This window comes from Electrona antarctica, assembly GCF_951216825.1.
Source record: "Electrona antarctica genome assembly, chromosome: 13".
In the NCBI taxonomy this organism is placed as follows: Eukaryota; Metazoa; Chordata; class Actinopteri; order Myctophiformes; family Myctophidae; genus Electrona; species Electrona antarctica.
The window spans coordinates 42,900,026-42,927,104 of record NC_136794.1 but is presented as its reverse complement, the minus strand read 5'-3'; the positions used below and the strand labels follow the sequence as shown (position 1 = coordinate 42,927,104).

The following is a 27,079-nucleotide window of genomic DNA, read 5'->3' as shown; positions in this document are numbered from 1 at the left end:
CAAAACAAATCAACACGTTCCCCACAGTCAAGGAATAGAACAAATCAAGTTCAATGCAATCCAATTAATCCGCCTATATAAGATTGTCGGTATTCATTCCGTGTTTCTCCTGGTTCTTGCAGAGGAGGCCAAGGTGGATCCAGACGTGGCCATGAGAACTCACTACATCGTGAAGGCGGGTAAAGACGTGGAGCTGTCCGTCCCTCTGAAGGGCAGACCCGCTCCCACCACCTCCTGGACCAAGGGAGACGAGTGCATCGACAAAGACCCCAAATATGAGTTCCACTACACCGACAGCACCTCGGTGCTGGTCATGCGTGAGGTGACCAGGCTCGACACCAGCAAGTACACGGTAAAGATTGAGAATGGCGTGGGCGAGCCCCAGTTCCTGACTCTGTCCGTGAAGGTCCAGGACACTCCCGCTCAGTGCCAGAACCTGGTTCTGAAGGACGTGACCCGAGGAAAGGTCACTCTCTGCTGGGAGCCTCCTCTGCTCGACGGCGGTGCTGAGATCACCAACTACATTGTTGAGAAGAGAGACTCCGCCAAGAGATCTTTTGCCCCTGTGACCACCAAGTGCACAGAGACCACATACACCATCGAAGACCTCTCGGAGAAGACTACCTTCTTCTTCCGTGTGATGGCTGAGAACGAGAACGGTGTGGGTGATACATGTGACACCGCTGAGCCAGTCAAGGCTACCGAGACTCCGGGACCAATCAAGGAGGTCTCTATGAAGGATTCATCCAAAACATCTGTCACTCTGCAGTGGCTGAAACCTGACTATGATGGCGGCAGCATCATCTCTGACTATGTTGTTGAGACAAGACTCAAGGGTGAGGAGACATGGACTTTGGCCGGCTCCGGCAAACACTGTGAGTATATAGTCAAGAAGCTGAACGAGCACTCTGAGATGTTCTTTAGAGTCGCTGCCAGGAATGATAAGGGACAGGGCGACTTTATTGAAATCGGGCCCATTAAGGTGATTGACTACATCATCACACCAGACGCGGACCTTTCAGAATACGAACGTAGCACCATCAAAGTCCGCCTGGGTCACAATGTGCACATTGAGCTGCCATACACGGGCAAGCCCAGACCTGCAGTCTGTTGGCAGAAGGACGGCCTGCCTCTGAAGGAGGACGAGCAGATCCGCTTCAAGACGACAGAGAACAAGGCCACTCTGATGATCAAGAACATCAGGAAGGACAACGAGGCCAAATACTCCCTGGTCCTGGACAACAGGATCAACAGGAAGATATTCTCCATCCTAGTCATCACCCTGGGACCGCCTTCCAAATGCGTCGGACCTATCCGCCTGGACGAGGTGAGAGCGGAGAGCGTCATGATCTCCTGGGACGAACCCAACGACTACGGAGGCGGAGCGATCACCTGCTACACGGTGGAGAAGTGCGACGCCACCCAGACCGTCTGGAAGATGGCCTGCTCCAAGGTGGAGCAGACCGAGTACAAGATCTGCAACCTGGTCAAGGGCGCACAGTACCAGTTCAGAGTGCGCGCCGAGAACATTTACGGCGTCAGCGAGCCCTTGCTCTCGCAGACGGTCGTTGCCAAGCACCAGTTCAGGCCGCCAGGCCCGCCAGGCAAGCCGGTGGTGTACAACGTCACCAACGACGGCATGACCATTCAGTGGGAGCAGCCGCTGTACGACGGTGGCGCGCCCATCCAGGGCTTCCACGTGGAGAAGAAGGAGAAGAACAGCATCATGTGGCAGAAGGTCAGCACGTTCCTGGTGAAGGAGAACGAGTTCAGGATCCTGGAGCTGATCGAAGGTCTGGAGTACAGCTTCAGAGTCTACGCCCAGAATGACTCTGGCTTTAGCCGCATGAGTGACGAGAGTAAGACGACCATGGCTGTCTCTCCTGTCGGTGAGTAGATTTCTGTATACATGATCATTATTGCTGCAAATGTATAGTCAACTGTATAGTCAAATGTATAGTCAACTGTATAGTCAAATGTATAGTCAACAAAAATGGTGCCACTTAAAGCCCTAATCTAGTCCAGGGTTACAGTCGGGAGAGCACATAAAATGTTTGCATTATAGCCTTAAACTATAACAGATTATCTGCAAAAAAGTGTGATGCTTTTTAGCTTTAGAATGCATATTCAATTATGCCACGCTATAAATTATATTGTGTGTGTGTGTGTTTCAGATGCTCCTGGAATGCCGGACTACACAGACGTGACCTTTGACTCAGTGAGCTTGAAATGGGATGCACCCAAACACGATGGAGGCAGTAAGATCACTGGTTACACCATTGAGAAACGCCAAGGCAAGGGTCGCTGGTTCAAGGCTAACCTGACCGACGTCCATGATTGCGAGTACACGGTCACCGGCCTAACTATGAACGAACGCTACGAGTTCAGAGCCATCGCCAGAAATGCCATTGGTGTCGTCAGCCCACCTTCTAACTCATCTGGCTTAATTTGTGTCCGAGACGAGAATGGTGAGTGCTATTGTATGAGATCGGTATGAATCGGTCCTTCACATTTGGATTAGTTAAGCAAATACATGGAGGTTAACTATAGTACTCATCGTTTTTTATATAATGTTTTTGAACTTCAATATTGTAACAAATTGACAAATATAACCCGGGATCCCAATCTCACTGTTCATGTCATAATCTAGTAAATTCAATACCACAGCTCGTTCTTTCAAAATTGCACCAGTCGTATACCCGGTACTAACTCACATTCCTTTTCCCCTCCAAAGCTCCACCAAACATCGAGTTTGGTCCGGAATACTTTGAGGGTCTGACCGTCAAGGCGGGAGACAACATCAAGGTCAAGGTGAGCATCACCGGCCGGCCCAGCCCCAAGGTGGTGTGGTTCAGGGACGGCGTGGAGATCACCAAGAGGATGATGGACGTGATCAACGTGGCCGGATCCAGCACGCTGTTCGTCAGAGACGCCGACCGCACGCACAAGGGCCTGTACACCGTGGAGGCCACCAACGGATCCGGAATCAAGAAGGCCAAAATCAATATACAAGTGCAAGGTCGGTGGTCTTGATTAATTAGTGTTATCCTTTTAACACATTTTATGCCCAAAACGTCTGTGGACGTCCTGGGTATTACCGCACGTGCATAGCCCAAGACGTCTGTGGACGTCTTTCAAAAAAAAAAATATATATATATATATATTTTTTTTTTCTTTTTTTATTAAAAAAAATCAGAAAAATCAAAACACTTTTTTTTTTAACACGTGGTGCCAAAGTTTTCGTTTTCGCCATTGAGAATGCATTTGGCGTTTAAATTAAATAACTCGGAAACTATAAAACATTTCAAAGTAAAAAGTTCCAGCATGTGTCTCCACAGTCAGCTGAATTATAAAAAATGTGAATGGATTTTCTAGGTGAAAGTGATTTTGGGCAGTATTGCGTGGGCTCTCAATGTGTTAATGAGTTCATGAGTAAATTGATTTGATAGTAGTTTATTTTTTACAGCACAGCGGCATTGACTGCACACATACTGTAGTAACTAGCTAGCTGCCTATAGCTAAAGAATAGTCTGGGAGGCCATGCCGTTACTGTAGTAACTAGCTAGCTGCCTATAGCTAAAGAATAGTCTGGGAGGCCATGCCGTTATTCGTCTATGTCTCGTTTATTCTGTTAATCTAAGGATTAATAACCGAATGAATATTAAATTGTTTCAATGTGCAGTGCAGTTAAATAAATTAACATTCATCTGACCACACTTTGTTCGTTCTTCCCATCGTGCAGACACCCCCGGGGAGGCGGTGGGACCCATCGTGTTCTCTGACATCGCCGAGGGCAAGGTCACTCTGACCTGGAACCCTCCAGAGAACGACGGCTGCTCAGAGGTCACCCACTACATCGTAGAGAAGCGCGAGACCGCCAAGATCTCCTGGGCCCTGGTGACCGACGAGTGCTTCGAGTGCTCCTACAACGCCACCAAGCTCATCAAGACCAACGAGTACCAGTTCAGGGTCTCTGCCGCCAACAAGTTTGGTGTCGGCAGAACCATCGATTCCAGCCCCATCATTGCACAGATGCAATACAGTAAGTTGATTAACATGCTGCAAGAAATACATTGGGAATGAGATAATTTATACATAACGTGTTCACATTGCTCAGAATGCTCACCATTCAAATTATAATGATGTTCTTCTATGGCTAACTGCAAAGCTACGGATGATTTAATTAATTATATTATCATTTTTATGCCTCCACATTAGTATCTAAAAACATTTCATCTTGTTGTCTCCCAGCTACCCCCGACTCTCCAGGCACTCCCGATGCCACCGAAACGACAGGCGAGACCATCACCCTGGGCTGGGCAGCTCCCACTAACGACGGAGGCAACCCCATCCAGCATTACATCGTGGAGAAGCGCGAGAAGAAGACCGTCCGCTTCTACAAGGTGGTGTGCAAAAAGCCCATCGTGGAATGCGGCCACAAGGTCACCGGCCTCACCGAGGACATGGAGTACGAGTTCCGTGTGATGGCCGTCAACGACGCCGGCGTCGGAGCGCCCAGCAACGTCTCCGTGGGCATCAAGGCCGAAGAGCCCAAGGACATCCCCGCGGCCCCGTCCGTGGTCTGCGTGTCCGACTCCACCGACACCTCCATCAGCCTGGAGTGGAGCCGGCCCAGCGACGACGGAGGCATGGAGGTCATGGGCTACGTGGTGGAGATGGCCGAGGGAGCGGAGGAGATGGAGGACGAGGAGTGGAAGAGGATGAACGAGGAGCTGGTGGCCGAGACGCAGTACACGGTGGGCGGCCTGAAGACGGGAGCGGTCTACCGCTTCCGCGTGTCGGCCGTCAACCACGTGGGTGCCGGCGACCCGCAGGAGATCCCGGAGCCCGCTGTGGCCATGGACAGGCTGACGCCGCCACAGGTGGACATCGACGCCAGCTTCAAGCAGACGCACATCGTGAAGGCCGGAGCCTCCGTGTGCATGGCCGTCCAGTTCAGAGGAAAGCCCGTCCCCACCGCCACGTGGGTGAAGGAGGACGGCGAGCTGGGCGTCATGTCGGAGGTCCTGACCACGGCCGGCTATAGCTCCCTGTCCCTCGAAAACTGCACCAGGAACGATTCGGGCAAATACACCATCACGCTGGAGAACACCGACGGCAACAAGGTCATCACCTTTACGGTGAAGGTGATGGACACCCCCGGACCTCCACAGGCCGTGGCCTTCAAGGAAGTCACCCAAGGGTCCGTCACCCTCGTCTGGGAGCCGCCTCTCAACGACGGCGGCACGCGCATCCACCACTACGTCGTGGAGAGGCGTGAGTCCAGCCGCCGCACCTGGATCCAGTGCGGAGCCAACTCCTCCGCACTCATCCTCAAGGTCCAGGACCTGCTGGAGGCCGTGCCGTACTTCTTCAGAGTCTCGGCCGAGAGCCAGCTGGGTATGGGCGAGGCCTTTGAGCTTCCGGAGCCCGTCAGCGCCACGGCGGAGCCCGCTGCTCCTAAGAGACTGGACGTCCTGGACACCACAGACACCAGCGTGTCTCTGGGCTGGCTCAAACCAGAGCATGACGGCGGCAGCCGCATCCAGGGCTACCTCATTGAGGCCATGGCTAAAGACGGAGACAAATGGATGGTCGTTGGCAACACCAAGGGTCTCACCTACGACGTGGAGAAGCTCAACACGGGAGACGAGTATTCCTTCCGTGTGAAAGCCAAGAATGACGCCGGCTTCAGCCAGCCCAGAGAGACCCAGGCACCCATTCTGGTCAAGGAGCCTCATATCGAACCGGCAGCCGACCTCAGCGAGATTACGAACCAACTCATCACAACCAGGTCCGGATGCACCTTCACCATTGACGTTCCCATCAGTGGCAGACCTGCTCCTAAGGTCACCTGGAAGCTGGAGGAGATAAGGCTGAAGAGCACGGAGAAGTGCAAGATCACCACGTCCAAGGGCAGGACCAGCCTTTCCATGAAGGAGGCCATGAGGGCAGACGGTGGCAAGTACCACCTTGTCCTGGAGAACGTGGCGGGAACCAAGACCTTCACCATCGAAGTCAACGTCATCGGAAAGTCTAGTCCTCCCGAAGGAACCATTGAGGTCTCCTCCATCACGTCCGAGTCATGCGATCTCAGCTGGCAGCCGCCCGAGGACGATGGTGGCACCGACATCACCAACTACATCGTGGAGAAGCGAGAGTCCGGCTCCACCGCCTGGCAGCTCATCAACTCCAGCGTGAAGCGCACGTCGCTGCACGTCAGCCACCTCACCAAGTACATGCAGTACACCTTCAGGGTGTGCGCTGAGAACAGGATGGGCGTCAGCAGGTCCACCGAGTCTGAGACCATCGTCGCTGAGCATCCATTCAGTGAGTAACTTCATGATTGAACGTAATTAGCTAACCATAGACTTGGCTGCCACGTGACATCACGGGGGGCATGAATAAGATGAAGATAAAAAGTCCATAGACTTGGCTGCCACATGATGTCACACACAAAAGCCTGACGTTGGAGAGGCTAGCGCCCCTCAAAAAAATACATAGAATAAAATACTGAACAATATAAAACCAGTTTGGTGAATCTAATGAGTCTAACAGCAGATTAAACACGAATCCCTCGGTTGCCAACTTGTAGTTGCAACCAATAGTGACTAAAAACGCTGAGTCATATTACACAGTCTACTGTCTAGACAGTCTACTGTCTATAACAGAACGATGACCATGAGTCCTCCAGGTGTCTTAAATGTCTCGTTTTCGTTCCTCAACAGCGCCTCCCGGACCGCCGACCAGGCCCCAGGCGTTTGGCGTCAGCGCCAACGCCATGACCATCAAGTGGGAGGAGCCGTACAACGACGGCGGCAGCAAGGTGACGGGCTACTGGATCGAGAAGAAGGAGAGGAACATCATCCTGTGGGTGAGGGAGAACAAGATCCCCTGCTTCGACTGCTACTACAGGGTGGAGAGCCTGGTGGAGGGCCTGGAGTACCAGTTCAGGGTGTACGCCATGAACAGCGCCGGCCTCAGCAAGGCCAGCGAGGCCTCCAAGAGAGCCGTGGCACAGAACCCAGTTGGTGAGGATGAGCACAATTTTGTTCTACAGATATAAGATTTAAATATGATTCAGTAGTAGCTCCTTTGCCCTGATATTACTTTTGTTTTCATATTTAACTAAGATGTACCTACCGTAAAATCTTCCAAAAGTTATGAGCTTGCAGATTAAGCTCATAACTAAGCTTTTGGAAGATACATTTAAGGAAGGGTACACTTTTTCATGCGAAAATCAACTGATACACAAAATACAAATCATATGTTCCACTTCAAGCAATAGGACCCCACAGATTAACTGTTGTGCGTGTGTGTGTGTGTGTTCAGATCCACCGAGCAGACCAGAGGTCAGCAAGAGCACCCGCTCCTCCGTGTCACTGAAGTGGAATACCCCGATGAACGACGGGGGCAGTCCCATCACCGGCTACATCGTGGAGCGCAAGCCCTACATGGAGTCCGGGGAGGGCCGCTGGCTCAAGTGCAACTACACCAACGTGACGGACACCACCTTCACGGTCACGGCGCTGGGAGAGGGCGAGTCGTACGAGTTCAGGGTCATCGCCAAGAACGCCAACCAGGTGTACAGTCTGCCCTCCGAATCCACCGGCGAGGTGCAGTGCAAGACGGGAGCGCTAGGTAAGATGCGAACTTCAACAAAACAACCACCACAACAAGAAAACGTATAAAAGCAGAATCAAGGTTAATTTATTATTAATAGTTGAATTATTATTATCGTACTGACTGTCACATTCCTGTTGTGCCTCAGAACCTCCGAAGGCCCAGCTGGACGGCAAGCTCCTGCAGGACACGGTGAACGTCCGGGCGGGTTCGGACCTGGTTCTGGACGCCGCGGTGGGCGGCAGACCCAACCCCAAGTGCTCCTGGGCCAAGGGCACCAAGGAGCTGGAGCTGTGCGAGAAGTACCAGCTCACGTACACCATGAGCAAGGCCATGGCCGTCATCAAGCTGTGCGACAGAGACGACAGCGGCGTGTACATCCTGACCGTCAAGAACATGAGCGGAACCAAGACGGCCGAGGTCAACGTCCAAGTGCTCGGTGAGTCTGAACACTACTGTTCTGTTTGCACTTTGTCATTCCTAATTTTTGATTCTTTTTAAAAAGCATTTACCTATACCAGCAATTCAACTCAAATTTGACTTCAAGTACTGGGGGATGGCGTTCTTTGTCCACCATCTACCGGCTCATTTATTTATTTTAACGAGTGTGTTCTCTCTTCTCAGACACTCCCGGAGTCATCGAGGGTGCGATCGAGATCAGCAAGATCACGGAGGATTCGTGCACGCTGAGCTGGAAGCCCCCGCTGGAGAACGGAGGCGACAACATCAGCCACTACATCGTGGAGAGGAGAGACACCAACCGCCTCAACTGGGTGGTCATGGACGACGAGTGCAAGGAGAACACGTGCAACATCACGCGCCTGTTCAAGAACACGGAGTACCTGTTCAGAGTCCGTGGAGTGAACAAGTACGGGTCTGGAGTCTACGCCCAGTCTGACCTCATGGTGGCCAGAAACATGTTCAGTAAGTATACTTAACTAGCAAGAGCTTATTCTTTTTTTTTGTACTGGTTTGTATTCCATACATTATTGCCTCAAAAGATAAACCTAAAGAGGATTAGATGAATATGTCATCTCTAAATTGAAAAACCAAAATTACAAAAGTGACATTAACTGTTTAGTGAATTAACCTCCGGATGTCCCTTCGTGCCTCCTTTCTAGCCATCCCATCACAGCCTGGCACCGCCGAGATCCTGGCGTCGGGAGCGGACTTCGTCACCCTCGAGTGGCTCAAGTCTGAGAGCGACGGAGGCAGCCCGATCACCCACTACCTGGTGGAGAGGCGCGAGAAGAAGAGCTCCCGCTGGGTGAAGGTCAACAGGGACGGAGCCCTGGTGGAAACCATGCTGAAGGTGACCGGCCTCACCGAGGGCAACACCTACCAGTTCAGAGTGACGGCCGAGAACCATGCCGGAGATAGCGAGCCCAGCGAGATTTCTGCGTACGTCATCTGCAGAGTTCCAACATGTAAGTCTACTCGGAAAAAACAACTCTTTCTGTGTCTGTTCGTATTGTCGATTTGACTATGCAATTAATGAATCGGACTAACGTTAACATTGATAATGGCATCATACATACATGGTACTAATAACAGAACTACCATTGATAACATCCATAAGAATATCATTCTAATATTAACATCGATCGTCCCATCTCCCCCCGCCAGGCGTCCCGTACGAACCTTCGATCCCTCGTGTCACCGACACTCACGCCGACAGCATCAGCCTGGCGTGGTCCCGTCCCGTGGAGGACGGGGGCGCTGAGATCCTGGGCTACATGCTGGAGATGCAGGAGGCCGGCTGCGAGGACGAGGAGGTGTGGACCCCTTGCCACGACAAGATGCTGAAGAAGCCCGAGCACACGGTGGCCGGCCTGACGGCAGGGAAGAAGTACTACTTCCAGGTAGCCGCGGTCAACGCCAACGGAACCGGAGACTCCAGCGACCCGACTGCCGAGGTGGAGCCGATGGAGAGGATTGGTAAGGCTTCGTCGTCTATTGTTATTACTAATCCATGAGTGTCTGGAGCAGTGATTCTCTTGAAATTTAATAAACATTTTTCGGGATTTCAATTCAAATATAGTACCAAAAAAAAAAGCAAATCTACAAGCTCAAAACACATCACAGTGCGACATGTTTCGAGCGTGTAGCTCTGCTAGACAGGTTTCGAGCTTGTGGATCTGCTATTTTTGATATGACTATATTATGCAATGTGGTCCTCTGGAGTGAGTGGAACTATAGTGGGCGGCCCTCTCCATCTTTAAAGTTGCCCACACCCCAGCATTAATCTGTCTTTTTTTCTTTTTTTCTCCAACAGAACTTCCCGACTTTGAGCTCCACGACGACCTGAAGAAGACCATCTGCCTCCGGGCCGGCGGCTCTCTGCGTCTGTCCGTGGCGGTCAGCGGACGCCCCGCTCCCACCATCACCTGGAGCAAGCCCGACGTGGACCTGAACGCGCGCGGCTTCATCGAGGTCACCAACGCCGCCACGCAGCTCATCATCGACAAGGTGCACCGCTACGACGCCGGCAAGTACACGCTGGTGGCCGAGAACTCCGCCGGCAAGCAGGAGGTCGGCATCATGGTGAAAATCTATGGTGAGTTTCACGTCGCTGTCTGTCTGTCTGTCTGTCGTCATAACGCATTGATCAAAACAAACTATATTTTTCAACAAACTATATGCATGGAACTTTTAAATATTTTAGCCCCGTTACCCAAAAGAGAAATTAGATGTTTGCCCGGAACCCAAACAAGTTTTAATAGCAGATCTAGAAGCTCACAACGCGTCGCTTTGCGCCACGTTGTGAGCTTGTAGATCAGATATTTTCACTACCTCTTAAACATTTGTTTTCTAATTTATGGATTTTTTTTTATTTGTCTTTGATTTCTTCATGAAATTACTGAAGACAAAAATTAATCATTGAATTTTGTTTTTAATAAAATAAATTGTTTGATATTTTGGGAATGTTTTTTTGAAAATGTTTTGAAATAATAATTAAAAACAAGATGTAGGAAAATAAAGGGAACCCATAAAAATGTAGCTGTGAACTCGATCGGTGCACTAACTAGAATCATCCTTCCCATATAACTTTAGACACTCCCGGCCCGACTGGACCCATCAAGATCAAGGAGCTGACCAAGGAGTCGGTCACCATCGCCTGGGACGCTCCCACCGTGGACGGCGGCGCGCCCGTCAACAACTACATGATTGAGCGGCGCGAGGCGTCCATGCGTGCGTACAAGACGGTCACGCCCCGCTGTGGCAAGACGTCCTACAAGATCGACGGCCTTATGGAGGGCATGCTCTACTACTTCAGGGTGCTGCCCGAGAACATCTACGGCGTGGGCGAGCCCTGCGAGACGCCAGAAGCCATCCTGGTGTGCGAGGTGCCCCTGCAGCCGCAGAGGCTGGAGATGATCGACGTGACCAAGTCCTCGGTCACCCTGGCCTGGGCGAAGCCCGAGCACGACGGCGGCAGCAGGATCCAGGCCTACGTGGTCGAGGCCTGCCGCGTCGGCACCGACAAGTGGATGAAGGTGGCCACGCTGAAAATGACCGACTTCGAGTACACGCTGGAGAAGCTGGGCGAGAACGAGCAGTACATGTTCAGGGTCATGGCCGTCAACAGCAAGGGGGCCAGCGAGCCCAGAGAGATGGTCTCTGCCGTCACGGTGAACGAACAGAGAGGTATGTTGTTAACGCCCGGGATTGCTCAGCAGTTTGATATGCATTAGTCCAAAAATATATATATAATAAAGTCCTCATTGTTAATTTAACTAAGAGTTAGGCTAGGATTGTCACAATTATTACATCATCGTCTAATCGTAATTATTTGAGATAATCGCTAATTATTTTTGTGATAATCGTGTCCATGTTGAAAGATGTTCATGCATAAAAAAGCAGATGTTTACCTTTTTTTGTAAAAACAAATTATAAAAATGGCAGTAATTTCTTGCTATATGTATTTCTTGGTTATTTGTCATATCCGTGCTGTGCACTTTTTTTCATTACGAAGCCCATAAGGCAGACATAAATGTAATTTCTATTCATAAATGTTCCAATTTCCGACGCCAAAAACACAATGAAATCGTTAAAAACTTAAATGTGTAATCGTAACAGCCCTAGTTGAGGCCTCACGTAGTTGTTGCGAGTAGAATCCTTTGCATATTGTCTAATCTATGCGTGTGTGTGTGTGTGTGTGTGTTCCAGTGATGCCGGTGGTGGACCTCAGCAGCATTCCCAAGAAGGAGGTGAACGTGCTGGCCGGTAAGACTCTGGAGCTGGAGCTGCCCATCGTGGGCAGGCCACCGCCCGCCTGCGCCTGGTTCTTCTCCGGCAAGAAGATGAAGGTGACGGAGCGCGTGAAGATCACGAGCACCAAGACCTTCTCCAAGATCAGCATATCGGACACCAACATCAACGACAGCGGAGAGTACACCCTGGAGGTCAAGAACGTTGTTGGTGTCGTCAAGGAGGTCATCAAAGTCGTCGTCCTGTGTAAGAAGTCACTTAATAAGTTATTACATTTCCTATATTTAGATAGATAAGATAAACATGTTTTGAGTTGAGTTTTAAGGTGTCATAGTATATGAATAAGTATGTGTAAAATCAATTTTACACAAGTACATTTTTTATTTTTTTATTCTTTCATAAATCAATGTGTGTTGGTTAAAAAAAAAAATTAACAAATGAATAGTATACAAAAACGCTGCAGACAAAACTTCTTAACTCCATTGGACCTTCAAACTGTCTGATAAAGCAACTAGCTCCACCACCTCTCCCCCTCTCATGCATGTAATTGACAATATATAATGTCACAACACCAAATTTAATGAGGCAGTATTGCATTGTTTTAAAATAAATATATAAGGTTTTCTTAATTTCCTGAAAAATTCACATTTTGGAGTTAGGTGATTTGTCCCCAACAGCAGAGATATATCGTTTCGTGCTTGTGCTTTGTGGTTTGCTCAACGGTTGGTTCTCTTTTTCTTGTGGCTCTTATACGATAATCCACTACATAAAACCCTAACGCGTTGTCTCATTTCCGAACTTCCTTCCAGCCAAGGCCGACGAGCCTCAAGGACCGGTCCGTTTCGACGAGGTGGACGCCACCTCCATCACGTGCAGCTGGGACGTCCCGCTCAGGGACGGCGGCGCCCCCGTCAGCGGCTACGTTGTGGAGCAGCGCGATGCCCACCGCCCCGGCTGGGTGCCTGTCAGCGACTCCGTCAGCCGGCCCACCTTCCGCTTCGTCAACCTGACCGAGCGGAACGAGTATGTGTTCCGGGCCGCCGCCATCAACCGCTACGGCACCGGAGAGTTCCTGCAGTCCGAGGTCATCATGGCCAAGAGCGCATACGGTAAGCTCCCGCTGGTGTAAAAGTGACTATGAAAATAAAGTAATGTAATGTAAATGTCGGGCCGGCCATTTGAAAATAGCCCGATCTGGTGGTTGAATGGCCACTCCACATATTAAAATAAACCTGTGGGTGTGGCTGAGAATCTGGGGGTGGGTCTGTGGGTGTGTCTAACAGAGGTACCTCTGGGTTCTGATAAATGTCACTTTGAGACTGAGGAAGAAAGATATGGGACCCCACTGTACAAGCTCACAATGTGTCCTAAGATTCGTATGCATTTTATACATTTGAAAGCTTGTGGGGGCATGGGATGGGACATTCTGCACAATGAGTACTTTCTACTTTTGGTAGACTAAAGACTAAACAATGAACATCAATGATGATGTTAAGGTGAAAAAATAACGGAGAGCTGCCATTCTGTCTCACTAAACGCTCCAAATGTTCTCCCCCTCAGGTGTTCCCGGACCTCCCGGCAGACCCATGGTCTTCGACACGTCCCGCGACGGCATGACGGTGGCGTGGAATCCGCCGGAGGAGAACGGCGGCCTGGAGGTGTCCGGATACATCATCGAGCGCAAAGAAGTGCGCTCGGAGAGATGGGTGCGGGCCAACAAGAACCCGGTCACCATGACCCGCTACAGGTCCACCGACCTGATCGAGGGTCTGGAGTACGAGCACAGGATCACCGCCATCAACGCCCGAGGACTGAGCAAGCCGAGCCTGCTGTCCAAGTCGGCGGTCGCCACAGACCCCGTCGGTAAGTTATGCCGTCCTTATGTTCTTTAAATAAATTATGTTTTATTATGCTGCTACAGTTACATTTTAGGCATTTAGCTGGTACTTTGTTAAAGAGCAACTCACAGAGTTAATGAATGTTGATTGGAGTCTCAGTTATAAGGATTACAATTGTCAAGCAAAGCGCACTGAATCTAATACGATTGTAAGACAGAAACACTGACCTATATCATGAACCCCCCTCTCCCCAACAGATCCCCCTGGCTGTCCCCAGAACCCCAGGGTCACAGGTACCACCGTGGAGTCTGTGTCCCTGGCCTGGAGTCCTCCAGACGACGAGGGTGATGCCAGGGTGGACGGCTACCTGATCGAGATGCAGAAGGTGGACACCAACGCATGGCTCAAGTGCAACACCACTCCTTCTCTGATCTGCGAGTACACCCTGACCAAGATGCCACAGGGACAGGAGTTCAAGTTCCGCGTGATGGCCTGCAACGCCGGCGGCTCAGGAGAGCCCGCCGAAGTTCCCGGAACGGTCAAAATCACAGAGATGCTTGGTAAGGATGCACAGCATACGGTAGTCTATTATTATGAACTACTGTACACATATACAAATATATAGCCAGAGCGACTTGCAAAAAGCTTAAATCCCTAGATTACTAGCATTTCGATCAATCTTTAGCCAGTCCTCTAACCATCACTTCTTTTCATCTCCTGACTAGAATCTCCTGACTACGAACTGGAATTGAAATACAAGACACTTTACGTGGTGAGACAGGGAGGAGTCGTCAGACTCTCTCTGCCCATCAAGGGTAAACCCGCTCCGAAGTGCACTTGGTCTAAGGACGGCGGCGCCGTCTCCGACCTGGCCATGATCGCCAACACGGATGACGCCAGCGAGCTGATCATCAAGGGAGCCGAGAGGGGCGACTCTGGCACCTACAGCCTCTTCCTGGAGAACAAGGTGGGCAAGAAGAAGGCCCAGATCAAGGTCACCGTCATCGGCCGCCCCAGCGCGCCCGAGGGCCCTCTGGCGTTCACGGAGATCCAGGCCAACTCAGTCAAGTTGTCCTGGAAGACGCCCGTGGATGACGGTGGCTCGGACATCCTGGGATACATCGTGGAGAGACGAGAGGCGACCAGGAACGCCTGGTACACGGTGGACTCCAGGGTCACCGACACACAGCTGCTGGTCAAGGGCTTCAGGGAAGGATCCAAGTACCACTTCAAGGTCACCGCGGAGAACGCCTTCGGCATCAGCGCTTCTCTGAAGTCCGAGGAGCCGGTGGTTGCCAAGACTCCCCTGTGTGAGTACAATCGATATACCGTCGTCTATGCCTCTACACATTTATGTTACGTTTTAACCATTCATGCACTCACAGAACACAGCTTGCATTTCCAGATGGCCAACAAGTACAAAACATCTTCCACAATATTGACCGTGTTGTGATTGAAAACAGGTGCTCCGGAGCCTTCGAACACTCCACCGGAGATCACGGACGTCACCAAGAGTTCCGTGGCCCTGGCCTGGTCCCGACCCAAGGACGACGGCGGCTCCGCCATCACTGGCTACTTTGTGGAATACAAGGAGGTCTCGGCCGAGACCTATTCTCGCCACCAGACCAAGGTGACCTCCACCATGTTCACCGTGCCTAAACTCACACCCGACGCAGAGTACCAGTTCCGCGTTGTCGCCGTAAACGTCATTGGAGAGGCCGAGGCCGGACCTTTGTCCGACGCGGTCATCTGCAAAGATCCATTCGGTGAGTTTGATGCCGTTGAACTGTGAAACATACTGTGATGGGGATTTTATCATAAGATGCTGGATGATACGATAATGTTTCGCATCAAACTGACCTATCAGATTAAACCTGATATATACTCGGTTGCACGCCGGCGTCACACATAAAAAATAGCAGATCTACAAGCTCACTGTGTATTATTATCTCTCTTCTAGACAAGCCAAGCCAGCCGGGCGAGATCGACACTGTGACTGTGGAGAAGAACTTCATCAAGATCAAATGGGGGGCTCCCGAGTGCGACGGAGGCAAGCCGGTCCTTGGCTACTTGGTGGAGTACAGGAAGTCCATCGAGAGCACCTGGAAGAAATGCAACAAGATCAGGACCAAGGACAAGGAGTTCACGGTGCCAGGTCTGGCCGAGGCCACCGAGTACGAGATCAGAGTGTTCGCTGAGAACGAGACTGGAATCAGCAGACCACGCAGAACCGCCACGTGCATCAAGACCAAACTGAATGGTGAGACAACTGTCAGGTTCTGGCAGATAGAACCGGCAGATAGAAAGTGAATTGTTTGAGAATTGTCATCATTACAGGCTATTTAATAAGTAAGCAGTACAGAGGTCAAATACTGTTTTATACACAAGTGACTTGGTATGTTAATAGAATTGTAACTAGCAGCTAAACAACAGAGATTATAGAAAAGCTGAAGTTGTTGAATAATTAGCAATGTGATAAAAGGGCTCCGTTAGTAACGTATGCCTGACTTGTGACGGTTACAGCCGAAAGCGCGCCAGGCCTGAGGAAGGAAATGGACGAGGTGACCGCCAAGTTCGGCCAGCTGGCCGTCATGAAGTGCCAGATCATCGGCAGACCCCTGCCGGTCATAAGGTGGTACCACGCCGGCAAGGAGGTGCTCGAGTCCCGCAAGTACGAGATGAGCTCGGACGGACGCAACAACTCGCTGTCCATCACCACAGACCAGCAGAGGGACGAGGGCGAGTACACCTGCAAGGCGGTCAACGATGTCGGCGAGTGCGAGACCACCGGCGTCCTGGTGCTGGAGGCGGCCGCCCGCTTCCACCCCGACTACCCACTGAAGGACACCTACTACGCCACGCGGGGCAGCACCCTCAGGATCCACTGCGTCTACATCGGCCGGCCGGAGCCCAAGATCATGTGGCTGCAGGGCTCCAAGACGCTGGAGAACTCGGAGGACATCACCATCGAGTCCACGGAGCACTACACGCACTTGATCGTCAAGAACGCCCAACGCCGAGTCCACGGCGGGAAGTACAGGGTCAGGCTGCACAACCACTTCGGCCGCGCCGACACTGCCTTCAACGTTGAAATCTCAGGTATGTTTTTTTTTTTTTTGTATCTGCATTTGTTTCAGAATCGTACTCTTGTTGGCGTGTTTTTCATTATACTACATATTATCGTAGCTTTCGGGTGGAAAACCTGTCCAAAAGCGTTACTTTTTGGGTAGTGAAAAAAAAAGAACTGTGTTCCAGTGGATCCAATGTAGTTATTAGTTAGTCACTTGTCATTCGTTAAATATGTATTGAAATGTGGACATACAAGTTTTCCGCCCGACTGCGACGCTATACATACGGACACGTTTGGAGAAGTGCTGACCCCGTTCACCGTGCGTGTGTGTCTTCCAGACAAACCAGACATCCCCCAGGGCCCCATCACTCTGGACGCGCTGCTCAAGAACTCGGTCATCATCAGCTGGAAGGCCCCCACCGACGACGGCGGCTCCATGATCACTAACTACATCGCGGAGAAGCGCGAGGACAAGGAGGGCACCGACTGGGAGCTGGTGTCGTCCTCCATCAATGGCACCTCGTGCCGCGTGCCCAACCTGATCGACAGCGCCGGCTACTACTTCCGCATCTTCGCCCAGAACCGCTACGGCAACAGCGAGCCGCTGGAGCTGTCCGCGCCCATCCTCATCAAGAGTCAAATGGGTATGTGGTTTTGCAAAATCTGGTACTATTATACAATAATATGCAATACATTTTAGAGGGCATTAGTGTGATATAGTAGTGTGACACCATCTATGATACATAAGTGATTTAGAAGCAGCTGGTGAATGTGGTTGTCTACTGTATATACCACTGTTTCCCCTCACACTGGATCGGGGCCCATTTCTGGGTAACAGACCAATTCTTTTGGATCACGACTCGAGTATAAAGCCCATTTATTTTCCTACATTAAAAAAAACTATTATTTCAAAAGATTGCCCCCCCCCCCCCCCCCCCGCAAAAAGCACAAACACAGACAGACACATCTATGAAATTCCATAAATAAAATAATAATAATAATAATAATGAAGTAGTGAAAATAGCAGATCTACAAGCACACAACGCGTCGCTTTGTGCCACGTTGCGTGCTTCTAGATCTGCTATTTTCACTAGTTTGAGTCTCGGGGCGAATGTCTAAGCTCTCTTTTGGGTCTCGACATGAAAGGTCTGGGAACCACTGGTCTATATACCCTCAGTGGTACAGTGTGGGTTGGCTAAATTGAGGAGAAAAAGAACAAAGTCTAATTGCGTCTAACATGTTGCTCCTTTCCACAGACAAACCATCGCCGCCCCTGTCTCCCGTGGTCTCCGGCATCACCAAGGTCTCGTGCGTGCTCGCCTGGAAGCCTCCCCTCAGAGACGGCGGTTCCAAGATCAAGAGCTACTGCGTGGAGAAGAAGGAGAAGACGGGCGAATGGACGCCCGTGACCACAGACGAGATCAAGCAGACCGTGTTCTCCGTCAAGCGCCTCACCGAGGGTTCGGAGTACGTGTTCCGCATCAAGTGCGAGAACCTGGGCGGCGAGAGCGACTACAGCGAGGAGACGGCGCCCATGGTGCCCGCCAACGCGGTGGACGTGCGCGCGCCCGCCTTCAAGGAGGAGCTGAGGAACCAGAGCGTCAAGTACAAGAGCAACGCCACGCTGGTGTGCAAGATCATCGGGCAGCCCAAGCCCGTCATCAAGTGGTTCCGACGAGGAAAGGAGATCCAGTCGGATGGGAAGAAGCTCAAGATCCAGGAGTTCAAGGGAGGCTACCACCAGCTGGTCATCATCGAGGCCGACGAGGACGACTCCACCGTCTACCAGATCAGAGCCACCAACCAGGGAGGCTCCATCTGCGCCACCATCTCTCTGGACGTCGAGGGTAAGTTCACAGACACCTACAAAAGTGTACTTAATGGTATGACGTATTCGGTCACACAATTTACAGTTACAGCTAAAAGTTACCTTTGACATTTACAGTCCAACTATATTGACGGTAGTTACGTAACTGTGTCATTTTAACGTTTCACAAATGAAAAAATGTAAGAAAATCATAAAACTAATATAACTCTATTTGTTTTTCCAGTCCCGGCCAAGATCAACCTGCCTAAGAACCTGAAGGACAAGGAAGCCATCCCCGCCCTGCGCGGCGAGATGGTCAACATCAAGATTCCCTTCACGGGCAAACCCGACCCGGTGATCACCTGGCAGAAGGGCCAGGACCTGATCGACAGCAACGGCTACTACCAGGTCATCGTCACCCGCTCCTTCACCTCGCTGGTGTTCCCCAACGGCGTGGAGAAGAAGGACGCCGGCTTCTACATTGTCTGCGCCAAGAACCGCTTTGGCATCGACCAGCAGACGGTGGAGCTGGACGTGGCAGACGTGCCCGACGTGCCGCGCGGCCTCAAGGCCAGCGACATTTCCAGGGACTCGGTCACACTCAGCTGGGTGGAGCCGGCCAACGATGGAGGCAGCCGCGTCAGCAGCTACATCATCGAGAAGTGCCCCACCACCGCAGATAGGTGGGAGCGTGTGGCCCAGTCCCGAGACAGCCACTACACCATCATCGGCCTGTTCGGCGGCACCGGCTACCAGTTCAGGGTCATCGCCGAGAACAAGTTCGGCCAGAGCGCTCCGTCCGAGAGCAGCGGTCCCATCATGACCAAGGAGGACAAGTCCAGAGTGCTTCTTTACGACCGTGAGGTCGACGACTCCGGGTCCACCGGCCCCAGGGGCAAGGTCATGTGCAACGACGCCAAGAACCTCCACGACAGATTCTCCATTGCAGAGGAGCTGGGAAGAGGACAGTTTGGTATTATCCACCGCTGCGTGGAAATCAGCTCAGAGAAGACCTACATGGCTAAATTTGTCAAAGTGAGGGGCGCCGATCAAGCCATCGTCAAGAAAGAAGTCGCCACTTTGAATCTCGCCAAGCACCCCAACTTCCTCCTCCTCCACTACGCTTTCGAAAGCCCAGAGGAACTGGTGTTGATCTTTGACTTTATCTCCGGCAGCGACATCTTCGAGCGCCTCAACTCGCCGGACTTTGAGCTCAACGAGCGCGAGATTGCCAACTACATAAGGCAGGTTTGCTCGGCTCTGGAGTTCCTGCACGAACAGAGCTATGGCCACTTCGACATCAGACCCGAGAACATCGTGTACACCACCAGAACCAGCTCCAACGTGAAGATCATCGAGCTGGGCCAGGCCCGACACCTGACTCCCGGAGAACAGGTGAAGATCCAGTACACCACCGCTGAGTACGCCGCTCCTGAGATCCACCAGGGCGATCTGGTCAGCACCGTGACCGACATGTGGTCCGTGGGCGTCCTCGCCTACGTGCTCATCAGCGGAATCAACCCGTTCACCGCCGAGACCAACCAGCAGATGATCGACAACATCTCCACCGCGGCCTACACCTACGACGACGAGTCCTTCAAGCAGGTCACCGTCGACGCGCTGGACTTCACCGACCGCCTGATGACCAAGGAGCGCAAGCACCGCATGAAGGCCACCGAGGCCCTGGAGCACCCCTGGCTGTCGAAGCCGGCGGAGGAGCTCAGCGGTAGGGCGATGCAGACGGGCAGGCACAAGAGATACTACCAGGCCATGGCCAAGAAGGAGTGGGGCACGGTCGTGTCCGCGGCCCGCGTGGCCAGCAGCGGCTCCATCAGGTCCCAGAGAGGAGTCTTCGTCGCCAAGGTGAAGTTCGCTCCATTTGAGCACGGCCCCCTCGCCGGCCCGCTCAGCCACAGCGTGGTGAACGAGGGAGACAGCTTCAAGATGACCTGCACCGTCGAGAACTACGACAACAGCACCGAGGTGACGTGGTACTGCGGCGTGCGGCAGCTGGAGGCCGGCGTAAAGTACGAGATCGAATACGAGGACGGCGTGGCTGTAATCGCCGTGAACAAGGTCACCAGAGCGGACGACGGAACCTACAGGTGCAAGATCGTGAACGAGTACGGAGAGGACAGCGCCTACGCCGAGGTGTTCGTCAACGGCGTCAGGTCTTACCGCGACTACTTCACGACGCGTGTGGTGAAGAAGGTGAAACGCCGTGTCGACACCGCCAGAATGCTCCAGAAGCCGCCGGAGTTCACGCTGCCTCTTGTCAACCGCACTGCCTACATCGGAGAGAACCTCCGCTTCGGTGTCACGCTCACCGTGCACCCAGAGCCTCGTGTCACCTGGCACAAGTCCGGACAGAAAATGGTCCCTGGAGCCGATGACAAGAAGTACACCTTCATCACCGACAAGGGTCTCTATCAGCTGATCATCCACAGCCTGGATAAAGACGATGAAGCAGAGTACAGTGTCGTGGCCCGGAACAGGTATGGTGACGACAGCTGCAAGTGTCGCCTCACCGTTAACCCTCGGCCCACACCGGCAGACACGACACTGAGGCCCATGTTCAAACGCCTGCTCGCCAACGTCGAATGCAGGGAGGGACAGAGCGCTCGCTTTGAGATCAGAGTATCCGGTCGCCCCGACCTGAAGTGGGAGAAGGATGGCATGCCCTTGGCCTTAGGTCCATCTATCGAAATCGTCCACGAGGGCCTGGATTACTTCATCCTGCACGTGAAAGACACTCTTGCTGAAGACTCTGGCGTGTACAGAGTCACTGCCACCAACTCTGCCGGATCCGCCAGTTGCCAGGCGTCCCTAAAAGTGGAGCGCGTCACTCACGTGAAGAAGGTGTATGTGAGTGAGAAGGAAAAGAAGGCGGCAGCTGCGAAGGAGAAACTAGACAAGAAGGTGAGACTGAACCAGATTATGAGTGGCACCGCCATCGATCCTCTACCCCCCGCTGCCGTGATGGCCATCAGGGAAGCGGCCTCCATGTTCAAACCCGCCGTGGAAACCAAGAAGGGTGAGAAGACCGAGGCTGAGATCCAGAAAGAGAAAGAAGAGAAGAAGAAGAGGGCAGACGAGAAGAGGCTGCGCATGCCATACGACGTTCCCGCTCCTCGCGACATCAACCCGGCCGTACTTTTGGAGGACAATGAGATCAAACACTTCAAGCCCCTCTCCGACATGAAGTGGTACAAGACGCTGCGCGACCAGTACGAGTTCCCAGAGCCCATGGACAAGATCACGCAGAAGCGCCAGAAGCGCATCCGCCTGTCCAGGTGGGAGCAGTTCTACGAGGTACCCCTGCCCAGGATCAACGACCAGTACAAGCCCAGGTGGCGCATCCCGGCCGTGACCCAGGACGACCTGGAGACCGTGAGGCCCGCAAGGCAGCGCACTCCCTCGCCCGAGGTAGAGGCCTACTACCGGATGAGGAGGAGGTCTCTGGGCGACTTCTGCGACGAGGAGCTGCTGCTGCCCGTCAAGGAGTATCTGTCCATGAAGCAAACCGAGGAGGACAGGCTGGCACTGGAGGAGGAACTCCAACTCGGCTACTCCGCCTCTCCACCCAGCCTCAGCCCTGTGCGCTTCGAGCTCTCTGCCCTGCGCTCCACGTCTCCCAGGAGAGTCTACCACGCAGAGGAGGAGGAGGGAGCAGAAGCTGCCGCCAGATACGACTCCTACCGCATCCCGTCTAAATTCGAGGCCGGCCCGAGCTACCACGATTTGCGCCAGCGCCACTTGCAGACCACCTACAGACCTCCCAGGCAGAACCAGAGGTTGTACGAAGAGAAGGAGGATCAGGAGTTGCTCCGCCCTCACAAAATGGAAGGGAGAATGACCGGCTACAAGAGTGAGCTCAAACGCATGGAGTTTGAGGAGAAGATCAGAGTCTCCAAGAGGGAGACCACTGCCGTCGCCCAGTACTCTGAGGATGTTCAGTCCGAGTACCTGACCGTTCATGCCTCCGAATATATTGCTAAACCAATCAAGAAGCTCCCGCCTGCTGAACTGCCAGCCCCTGCGAAGGCTGCCAAAGTTGATCTTGAAGTGACCTACCCCAAGGTTGACTTCATGTCCAGGTACGAGGAGAGGAAACAGGTCCTGAGGACAGAGAGGCTGTCCATGGAGAGGAAGGAGACGGTGACACAGGCTCCCTTCAGCCTGGACCACGCTCCACGCATCTCCATCAGGATGCGCTCACACCGCGTGCCCTACGGCTGCAACACCAAGTTCACCCTGAACGTCCAGGCCAAGCCCGACCCACAGATCACGTGGTCCCACAACGGGAAGGAGATCCAGCAGAGCAGGAAGTACCACATGACCAACCTGAGTGGAGTCTTGACCCTCCAGATCACTGAATGTGTGAGCGAGGACTCTGGCACCTACCGCGTGGTCTGCAAGAACGCCAGGGGAGAATGCTCCGACTATGCCACTCTGGACGTGGCCGGAGAGGAATACGCCGCTTTCTCAACACTCCGCCGGGACGAGGAGCCACCGTCTGCACACGACCCCGAGATGACCAGGACGGAGGTATATCACGTCTCATCATCCAAGACTACCGTCGAGGAGACGAGAGTGCAGGAAACCACCACCGTCGTAGAGACAAAGACGGTAACGGAAAGCAAGAAAGTGGCCGCCAAGATCGTGAGCAAACCACAGTCTCTGACAGTGAATGAGGGAGACGTAGCCAAGTTCTCGTGTGACGTCGCCGGAGACCCGGCACCTTCTATCGCCTGGCTGCGGGAAGGCTCTGCGATCGGCTCCTCTTTCCGTCACCACATCGTCTCCGCTGAACACACCTCCAACTTTGAGATCTCAAACGTGGAGATGGCGGACGAAGGCAGCTACTCGCTGCTGGTGGAGAATGCTGCGGGCAGCCAGGAGGCTTTCTTCACTCTGAGCATACGCAAGTCAGAGTCCAAGGAGAAGGTCGCAGAAAGGATCACTTCACCGGAGGCCAAGTCCCCTCTGTCCAAGTCCCCCGAACTCAAATCTCCCCCGAGAGTCAAGTCGCCAGAACCAATCAAGTCACCACAGAGAGTGAAGTCTCCTCCCACGGTCAAGTCCCCGGCGCCATCGGACAGGGAGCAGGCGATGTCACCAATCAAGTCACCAAAGAGAGTGATGTCCCCACCCACAGCCAAGTCCCCCGAGCCAATCAAATCACCAGAGAGAGTGACGTCTCCAATTAAGTCACCGAAGAGAGTGATGTCACCAACCTTGGAAAAGGCGCCTGCCGCTGTACAAGGTATGAAGGCATTATTTGAATTGGCGGCAAGTCATAATGTAGATGTTTGTTTGTCTTTTGTCGTTATAAATTTCAATGTCAATAGTCCTTTAATATGAAAATATATTTAGATTACTAAGTAACACTATTATGTCCATGACATAATAGTCATTGGCTTTACTAAAACTGTTAACACCAAGCACTATAATTGTAACTATCACTATAAAGGGCTAGTTTTAAAGATCATTCCAACTCTAGTGGGTGGCGGAGTCCACACTCCACACCACAACCATAACAAAGACAATGGTGGTGAACGATGTTGTTATAGTGCTTGGTGTGAACGGCCCTTTTGACAAGTTTTCTTTCCTCTGAGAAACTTAGCTCACATAAAACACGAACGCTTAATGTTTATGCTTGACATATTAAACATTAATTATGCCTTGGGTGGTTGGTGGGTGTCACCGACCGCCCAACAGCTCGTTTATGGGGGCTAATCAGTGGCGTGCACAGATAGATACTAGGGGGTGCTAGAGCAACCCCTGCCCTTTTGGCAATGTGCCCTTTTGAAGTAAAAAAGAATGTGTACACTGTACACTAGTATGTGGACCATGGTGACAATTATCAATTCTTGATAAAAAGCTTCTAATATATTATTTAGGCCCCAAAATCTATAAAATAATCTTACACTATTAAGGCAACCGGCCGGTTCCACGCGCTGCACAAGGTGACCTTTTTCACTTGAGCACCTGCCCCTCTAAATGTCTGCGCACGCCACTGGGGCTAATACAAATTAAGCCATAACACATGAATCATGTGCTTTTCGTCTGCTATCCTCAGCCCTTGTTGAAGAACCAACTAAAATGGGTATTGTGGCGCAAAGAGCTTCTGCTGACAGCAGCAGCATGATGATGCAGGAACATTACTCAGCCGCCGCTCATGTGGAAGCTGCCTCTTACAGCAGCAGCAGCAGCAGCACTCACACTGCTGAGGTTTCACTCCAGAGCATGTCAGCCACTAGCAGCATGTCTGCCATGATGATGTCTGAGTCAATGGCTGTCATGAGCGCCAGCAGCAGCAGCAAAATGATGGAAATGTCTGAGTCAGTGGTAGCCATGAGCTCCAGTAGCAGCAGCAGCAGCAGCAAAGTGATGGGAATCTCTTCTCACTCCTCGTCTCTGAGGTAAAAAGTTACCGCTAGTTGTCGGTAACTAACGTACAATCAAAACCAGCTTTTGATTGTACGTGATTATGCTGAGCAGCATCATGGTGAATGACTACAAGTATACAAATAAAAAACAAAAGTATAGCAGAGTGATTCTATGTTTCTTGTCGGTTTGACGGTAGAAACTAACTGTTGGTTTGCTTTGTGTCTGCGTGCGTTTGTGGTCTGACAGGCAGTTGAGTGGAGAAGGAGAGGAGCACTGATCCAGACCGGTTCCTGAGCGTGGGGAGGGCCGGCACCAGTCACACCAGTGACTTCAGGACGTCTGGAGTGAAGGAGGCTAATGTTGGAGCAAAACACTTTCGAAAACTGTCCAACCAGCTTGGATTCCAATCCGCTGCTGTTCACATTTGGTCCATGTAGAAACAAAGAAAAATGTAATAGAAAACAGCAACATGGATAAAAACGTCCACATTTCAGTTAATTTCTACCCTCAATTCCCTGATCCACTTTTATTTATTGAATTAGCAAAACCTAATCTTTACTGATCTTAGATAAAGACCTGGATTACTGTTCTTGTAAATATGAACTATTTTTATACCAAACTTGACATTAATTTATGCCAAACTAGACTGAAGTCTAAAGTTGTTATAAAATGTGCCATATTGGATAAATATGACTTAGGATTTTTGATCCATTTTTCTGTGACATGTACATAATGTATATAGCCGAATTTAAACGGTTATGGGAAATGTATGCATTGTTATTTATGACAATATTAACTGAAACTAAAATGAAACAAAGTTTTAAAAAGGAGAAAGTTTCTGCATGAAACGAATACCCTGTAACTAAAAACACTGTGCCTCAACGATTTGTTGAAGTCTTTTAAGATTGCCTCAGCAGGTAGAGAGGCTCCCTGTTGAAGTTTGAAACAAGAATCTGAGACAAGTCTATTATCCACACGCCTCAGTGCGTGTAATATTACAGTTCTCCTATATGAATTATTAACACGACCATAAGACCCTGAGTGCTGTTTGCATATTACCCTCATGTAAGCAGCAGGAACTGGTCTTGTGTTTCGGACTGACTATGTCATTACCACCATTTTGATGACATGCTCGGAGTGCAAGCGGCCTGCACTCTGGGGTTTCGATAATTTTAATGTGCACTGTTTCTGGCAAAGGACGCTTGGATTGCCCCTTTTCAAGAGTAACATCACCCTGTCCACAAATACAGAATGAAAGAAAAAAGAAAAAGTCAATACAAGTTATTCTTTGCAGAAGCAGTGCCATCTCTCGGAGGCTAGTTTGGTAATGTGTTGTGTGTTTTTTGAGTGTGTTTTTTGTAGATTTTAGTCATTTCACCTTTTTCGCTATAGTCAGGGTTTTCACCAAGCCAGTGCACCACAGCAAGTCCACCAGCTGTGAAACGAAGAAAATTGCATTAATTGTATGCCCTGCACTTGGATTTAATTTATGTTGATATAGCATTGCCAATATGTAACTTCCTCCTTGAGTTATGTGCATTAATGATTTAATAAAGCATGATTTCAGCACTATATACGACTATATGTCTCTGTATCTGTTTATTTTTTGTTGTCATTGTTATTCTGTTAGACAGCTATAGGAACCCAGATAAGATTATTGCGAGTTATCATCAATCAGTGGTGAGCTTTTATTGTCTATTTTCAAATGGCTGACATTTATATAGTGGTTAATGTATATTTTGTAATAATAATCAAAATCTACAAATACCCTGCAGGGTGCAAAGGGGGTGTGCTGCATTTGCCATAACATACAAGGTTGTCCACCAGAAATAATATCTATGACCCAGTAGGATCACAACCTACTGTATATGGACAACCCGGTCAAGTTTTTGGTCAAAGTCCAATATGGCCACCACAATATTAGCCCCCATTAGTTTTAATGGGGGGTGAATAGGGCAACATTTTAAACTGAGGGATATTTCCACGAAACTGCAGGTTGAGGCCAATGATATGAATACGAACATTTTTTGTGTAGTTAGTTGTGTAGTGTATTTTCAGACAGCTACCACTTTGTCCCCCCCTTTTTTTATTAAATAAATGCGTAACCCCCATTGATAAAGCGACAGGACAGTTAAG

The 27,079-nt window shown here is 51.1% G+C and overlaps 1 protein-coding gene across 6 annotated transcripts in view; it reads left to right on the top strand.

Moving 5' to 3' along the window:
• The window catches only part of ttn.1 (titin, tandem duplicate 1), a 158,574-nt gene extending 132,057 nt beyond the window's left edge, over positions 1-26,517 (top strand). For 5 of the 6 annotated variants that reach the window (XM_079518092.1, XM_079518095.1, XM_079518094.1 and 2 more), the window contains 26 exons: positions 123-1,889; positions 2,175-2,468; positions 2,735-3,019; positions 3,743-4,042; positions 4,252-6,330; positions 6,729-7,031; positions 7,333-7,641; positions 7,772-8,062; positions 8,248-8,547; positions 8,745-9,050; positions 9,250-9,561; positions 9,899-10,180; positions 10,678-11,271; positions 11,794-12,081; positions 12,645-12,944; positions 13,396-13,698; positions 13,931-14,233; positions 14,399-14,983; positions 15,137-15,439; positions 15,634-15,933; positions 16,197-16,772; positions 17,082-17,387; positions 18,000-18,590; positions 18,795-23,816; positions 24,633-24,975; positions 25,190-26,517. In XM_079518092.1, the coding sequence (XP_079374218.1) occupies positions 123-1,889; positions 2,175-2,468; positions 2,735-3,019; positions 3,743-4,042; positions 4,252-6,330; positions 6,729-7,031; positions 7,333-7,641; positions 7,772-8,062; positions 8,248-8,547; positions 8,745-9,050; positions 9,250-9,561; positions 9,899-10,180; positions 10,678-11,271; positions 11,794-12,081; positions 12,645-12,944; positions 13,396-13,698; positions 13,931-14,233; positions 14,399-14,983; positions 15,137-15,439; positions 15,634-15,933; positions 16,197-16,772; positions 17,082-17,387; positions 18,000-18,590; positions 18,795-23,816; positions 24,633-24,975; positions 25,190-25,220 (16,673 nt within the window). In that variant the 3' untranslated portion in view covers positions 25,221-26,517. The remainder of the gene's footprint in view (positions 1-122; positions 1,890-2,174; positions 2,469-2,734; positions 3,020-3,742; positions 4,043-4,251; positions 6,331-6,728; positions 7,032-7,332; positions 7,642-7,771; positions 8,063-8,247; positions 8,548-8,744; positions 9,051-9,249; positions 9,562-9,898; positions 10,181-10,677; positions 11,272-11,793; positions 12,082-12,644; positions 12,945-13,395; positions 13,699-13,930; positions 14,234-14,398; positions 14,984-15,136; positions 15,440-15,633; positions 15,934-16,196; positions 16,773-17,081; positions 17,388-17,999; positions 18,591-18,794; positions 23,817-24,632; positions 24,976-25,189) is intronic. The other variant, XM_079518093.1, reaches the window with a different exon arrangement.
• Positions 26,518-27,079: the final 562 nt, after the last annotated feature.